Source organism: Trichosurus vulpecula, chromosome 3 (assembly GCF_011100635.1).
Source record: "Trichosurus vulpecula isolate mTriVul1 chromosome 3, mTriVul1.pri, whole genome shotgun sequence".
In the NCBI taxonomy this organism is placed as follows: Eukaryota; Metazoa; Chordata; class Mammalia; order Diprotodontia; family Phalangeridae; genus Trichosurus; species Trichosurus vulpecula.
Window position 1 is genome coordinate 85914999 of NC_050575.1, and position 6000 is coordinate 85920998.

Consider the following 6000-nt stretch of genomic DNA (forward strand, 5'->3'; position numbering starts at 1 on the left):
TTTTCTTTCTCTTGGTTTTTTTCCTTTTGTTCTGATTCTGCTTTCACAACATGAGTGATGTGGAAATATGTTTAATATGATTGTACATGTATAACCTATATCAGATTGCTTGCTGTCTTGGGGAGGGGTGAGAGGAGGGAAGGAATTCAAAATCCCATAAACGTTGAAAACCTTCTTTACATGTAATTGGAAAAAATAAAATACTATTACAATAAAAAGCGAATATTGAAAACTAAAAAAAGTTTATGATTGTTAAAAAAAAGAAAGAAAAAGAAAAATCAAACATCTTCACCCCAAGCAGGGCTTTTAATAATTTACATTCAGTAAGTAGACCAATATTGGTCTTGATGACTTCACCCTTCCTCTCTCACCCCTATCCCCATCCTGCTATGTTGGCAGGACCATCTTTCTAAAACACCAGTTTGGTTTGGTTTTGCTTGTCAGGGGATCATCCTCCCAAAGCATCTGGCTTTTTGGCCATTTCTCTTTGTAGAAAATAGTTGTTGATTTTTCTGTGTCTACAAGTTAAACCCTTTATCCTGGGATTCAAGACCCTCCATAGCTTTTCCAGTCTTACTTTGAATTGCTCCCCTACACAAACCCAGCCCAACTAGTTTGCTTACTATCCCCTAAATATTCTTTTTGATTTCTCACCTTAAGTTTCATTCACTGACTACCATGACCCAAAGAAATCTATCCCTCCCCCGGATCTTTTATATCTATTTTACTCCATTTGACACATTACATAGAAAGCTATATATTGGTTCCATTCTAATTTATGCTTTTATTACTTTGCACATTACAGGTGCTCAATATAAACTTGTGGATTGATTTAGGAGATATCTCCCCTACCTCACCCCTCCCCCACTCAATCAGGAATATCCCTTTTTATATTGTATCTTGAACTTTGCTAAATCTTAAGGGACAGTGAGATGTACGTAACCATATATGTATATATGCACATGTATGTATCTATGTGTATGTATGTCAGGGACTTGTATGTAGTTTGAGGAATTAGCCACTTCCTCTGACATTTTAACCAAGGCAATTCCTTAGCAATGATAAGAATTCTGAGACCCAAGTCATCATTCTAGCTCAAAGGCAGAGTTCTCTATTCTATGTTGCCTAAGTGACCAGCTGCAAACAGAATCAAATAGTGCCAAGATGAAAGTGAAACAAGGATCATTTCTGTGGTACCTCTACTTAGATAAGATATACTGTTTACTATCAGTGAGAAATGTCAAGGCACTGTCGGAATATTTCCAAGTTCTTGATGTACACAGAAAGCAGGCTCTAAATGGTAAGTACCTTCCACTTCATTAAGTCATTTAGACATAATGACTTGGTTCAGAGAACTGTGGAAAGCCTAGGCAGAGATATTAAAATTAAGTTACCTGCCTTTATGGAGTCCAATTGGAAGAGAGATCCCTGCAGATAATGAGATCCTCCAGATACTTTTGGCAGATGACATTTTTCTGACTTCCTCAAGTCCCTGAGTATTACCTATATGAGAACCACAATCATTCTAGAGTTTGACCTAACTATCCAGACATGGAAGAACCAAGTGGATGAAGAAGACCTGGCCTAATGATAAAAATAATAATAATAATAATACAATTGTTTAACTGTCCACAGAGCTCATCCACCAACAATACAACTACCTTAGAAAAACACTACAGATAGTCAGATGTGGTTGTGTATGCCTCTAATACTTGATCCTGTGGGAAGTTGAAGCTAGTGGACTGCTTGAACTTAGGAGTTCTGAGCTGCAATAGGGCTGAAGGAGATTGTGTTCACATTAAATTTGGCACCACTATGGTGAATCCCAAGACTGAAAGGGTCACTAGGCTGCCTAAGGAGTGAACTAGCCTGGGTGGGAAAGAGAGCAGGTCAAAGCTCCTGTGCAGATCAGCAGTGGGATTGGGTCCGTGAGTGGCTGCTGCATTTTTAGCACGGATGGGATAGAGAGAAAAGGAGAGGAAACAGGAGAGGGAGAAAGAAAGAGGAAAAAACAGAGCAAGAAGAAGAAGGAAGGGGAAAAAAAAGAAGGAAGGGGAAGAAGGAGGGAGGGAAAGGAGGGAGGAGAAAGAAAAGGAAGGCAGGAAGGAAGGAAGGAAGGAAGGAAAAGAGGAATAGGAAGGAAGAAGGAAAGAAGGGAAAGGAGGCAAGGGGAGGAAGGGAGAGAGGGAGAGAGGGGAGGGACTATAAACAATCAATGAACTAGACCTAAAATTGAACGGGAGGCAAAAAGCAGGATGGATTGCATTTGAAAAACTGTGCAGTGCTACCTCAAGCTACCCCAGAAACAAAGGCCTATCTTTTTAAAGATTAATATTCTTCCAGCAATGCTCTCTGATTTCAAAGAATGAAATATAACAATCTCCAAGAATTAAATTAACATTGTAGAGTACACAATGGGCAATGTACAGACACAGGGGCAGGAGGAAGTGTAAAATAGGATGTACCAAAAGACCAACAAATGTATGACTGAGAAAGGACCAATCAACGGACAGCCATGTATTCCACTGGTACCTTCACAATGTCAAGAAATCTAGATGAAAGCCTCCAGCAGGTAAGAACTACAATTTGAATCCCCAGGCCCCGAGTTCAAATATGGTAATTCTCCCACTAGGTTGCCACTTCCCTGATACCATATTCCCTTTCTCCTGACTTGAGTTGTCAGTACCCTTGATGGTATAAGGATACTTCCAATGCTGGACCACCATGAATCCTTCCAAGCTATAATCATAAGACTTCAGACCAATCAAGATTTCAACAAGCCATGACTTTGAGCAAGTCACTTCAGTTTTCTGAGCTTCAGCTTCCTCATTTGTAAAATACAGTGAAGGGACTAAGGTTTTTTCCAGCTATAAATACTGTGATACAGAAACACAGGGGATGACCATTAGAGATGCTTTGTAGATAGGTTGCCATATATATGTAAATAGATAAGTAACCATAACATCATAAACATCCATCTCATATATATATATAACTGGAGAATGGGGTCACTAATCATTGGGAACTGACCTACCAATAGATTTGACATAATTTGGAAGCTGCTGACCATTTTATCCCAACCCATCCCACTAAAATGTAAGCACACATCCCTGCATCATACACATTGGTTTGTGTAAGAATCCTTCCCATTTTTCAGTCCCTGGCATACTGTAGGTATTCAATAAATACTTAAATGCTTCATTATTTTCTAACAAAGGATGGATCTCTGATCAATGTGCATATTCCCACCACTGTTGCACACTGCAACTCATCTATGCATCTTGTGTGACTTTTCCTGTGTTCTCCCATAAACCCTCAGCCTTATTATTACTTATGCAATCTTGAGCAAGTCAGTATCTGGGTCTCATTTTCCTCATCTGTAAAATAAGGACAAACTAAATGTCTAAACTCCATGAGCCATGCTCTCCTGATTTCAAAGGAAACAGCCTGAGCCCTTGGAAGGAATCCCAAGTGCACTAGAAATCCAAGGAAAGATTATTGCCATGTTAATGTCCTTCTTGGAAGACTTAGTGTCTTAGTATTGCTTTTAGGGATCACAGTATAGCATGTGAGTAAGCACTAGAGAAATATGGTGTCCTTTTCTCCTTCAGATGTGGTCTTCTATCATTTTCTTCATCATGTGACTGACTTGAGCAGGAACCAAATTATGATAGTGTTTGACATGCTGGATTGGGATGCCACAGGAGAAATTGGTTTTGATGAGTTCTACATGCTCGTTTGTGTCTTATTGTCACACGAGGTAGGTAAAAATCATTTTGATTACAGATACCAAAGCACCTACCACAATTTACCCCATCTACCACCATTTTGCTAAGGTATTGCTGAATCTAGACCCCAACAAAATTTATCTTACATTGATCATGATTTCAAAAAAAGATTAAAGGGAATAGTCTTGTCTCTTAGATGACTTGTTTAAATGTTTCCAAATAGATTTGAACCCCTTATACAATCAAGAAAGACTAAAGAAACTTCTTCCCCTTCAAATCCTCCCTGCCCTCTTGGGAAGGACAGACCAATGGAAATGTCAAGTTCCTGAATTAATGTCTAGAAGGCATTCACTAACCTGATGTATCTACTTGAAATTTATATTTATCTTTCTCTAAACAGAATCACTTGGAAGAGCGGTTTATCTATCGACACTCCCGGCCTGTGTTTGAGCTGCTTGACAGAGAGGGGGCGCTTAGGGTTAAGTTAAGTCAGTTCGAAGCCTTCCGATTCCTCTTCAATTTCAGGAACCAGGAAATGAAACAGATTTTCAAGAACTTTGATGTTACAGGTGATGAGGTAAGTTCATAAATTCCAAAGGTGGGACACAATACTCCCTCCTCCTTAAGGAATGCCCTATATAGCTTCCAACAATCTGAGTTGCAGTTTGGTATATTCAAGGATGGAAAAGATATCCAAAAGGAAGTGTTTAGCACTATGGAGGATCTGAAAAAAAATAATGAAATTGTCCATAACCTAATTAAAAAAGACTAACACACAAGACCTTGGACAAATCACAATCTCTCAGGGCTTCACTTTCTTCATTTGCAAAATGAGATGGTTGGAGTAGATGACCTCTAAGGTCCCCTCCAGCTCCACAATTGTGAATCCAAGAATTAGTACCATACAGTTTAGCATTTGTTCTCTAACCATATGTATAACAGAATTCAAAAAAGGTAAGGCATTGGAATGTTTTGGAGCAGTCAAAAGACAGTGAAAGCTTCACAAAGAAACAGGAAATTAAGCTGAGCCTTGGACAGGTAGAAAACAAGGCATTCTCAATGAGAAAAGACTAAGCAAAGATATAGAGGCAGGAGCGTGTACCGGAGACAATTTGGATCAGCCAATATAAGCATTAGAAGATAACACTGGATAGGCAGGGACCATATTGTACAGGGTATTAAGTGCTAGATGGAAATTAAGACTTGATACTTTCAAGTGTGGATATGATAAAGAAGCCTTCTTCCCACCCGCCCCCGAAAGAAAAGGAATAAGCTTTTACAAATATCTCATCTGATCCTCACAACTACCCTGGAAGGCAGGTGCTATCGCTATTCCCATTTTAATGATGGAGAAACTAAGGCAAAGAGGTTGAATGACTTGTCCAGGGTCACACAGCTGGGAAGCATCCGAGGTCACATTGGAACTCAGGTTTTCTGATTCCAGCCTGGTATTCTATGCACACTGCCACCTAGCTGCCAAGCTCCCTATAGGTCTAAGCAACAGAAGAGAAGCCAGTCTGTTGCAGCGGCCAGTAGGAATAAACCTCTGGCTGGGGCTTTGTGAAGCACATGTAGGAGCCGCAAATGTTGAAACACCTATTATAATCTAGAGCCCACAGAGAGGTACAGGGTAGGACTAGGTTTCTTCCTCTGGTCCTCATGTCACATATTGAGGTTTCCCAGTTCCTACTTTGGGTTCTGTTGGAAGAGTCACAGGTTTTTTTGAGGAATAACTACCACCCCTTGCCTTCTTAAAGTGTAATATTTAATTTTCCTAAATTACTCTTTTGTTTTTCTCAAATACTAGCGTCTCAATTACAAAGAGTTCAAGTTGTTCACCATCTTCTGCCTTGACAAACATCAGGAGAGGCAGAAATTAGAGAGACATAAACATCTGCTCATGAAACAGAAAAGTCTCTTTGAAAGGTGGAGAGAAGACCACAGAGCAAAGAAGTGAATACTTTTATTATTAAAATAAAATTGAATCTACAAAGTAGAAAATGTAGAATTCATTTCTTCCATGAGATATTACGGAGGGGGGGAGAGGTGTCAGACTTTTGTGCAAGTAATCAATAGGCATGTTCATAAAATTGTGGATTGTTTCTGACCCCAGAGCAATTCAACTCTCAGAGGTTACTCAAGGTAGTGCAATACTGATTAGAATAGCATCAGTTTCTCTCGCTGGACATGCCCCAGTTCCTTAATGCTCAGTAACTTAATCAAACCCCATCTTTATCCGAGGCTGAAGACTGCCCTGGGCAAAATGTCCCTG

At 39.6% G+C, this 6000-nt stretch overlaps 1 protein-coding gene across 1 annotated transcript; it reads left to right on the plus strand.

The window, feature by feature from the left end:
- The first annotated feature begins 1164 nt into the window (after positions 1 to 1164).
- Positions 1165 to 5685, plus strand: EFCAB9 (EF-hand calcium binding domain 9). The gene is made up of 4 exons (XM_036748467.1): positions 1165 to 1300; positions 3612 to 3760; positions 4129 to 4305; positions 5536 to 5685. Exons 1-4 carry the CDS (start codon positions 1165 to 1167, stop codon positions 5683 to 5685), a joined length of 612 nt encoding a protein of 203 aa, XP_036604362.1.
- Positions 5686 to 6000: the final 315 nt, after the last annotated feature.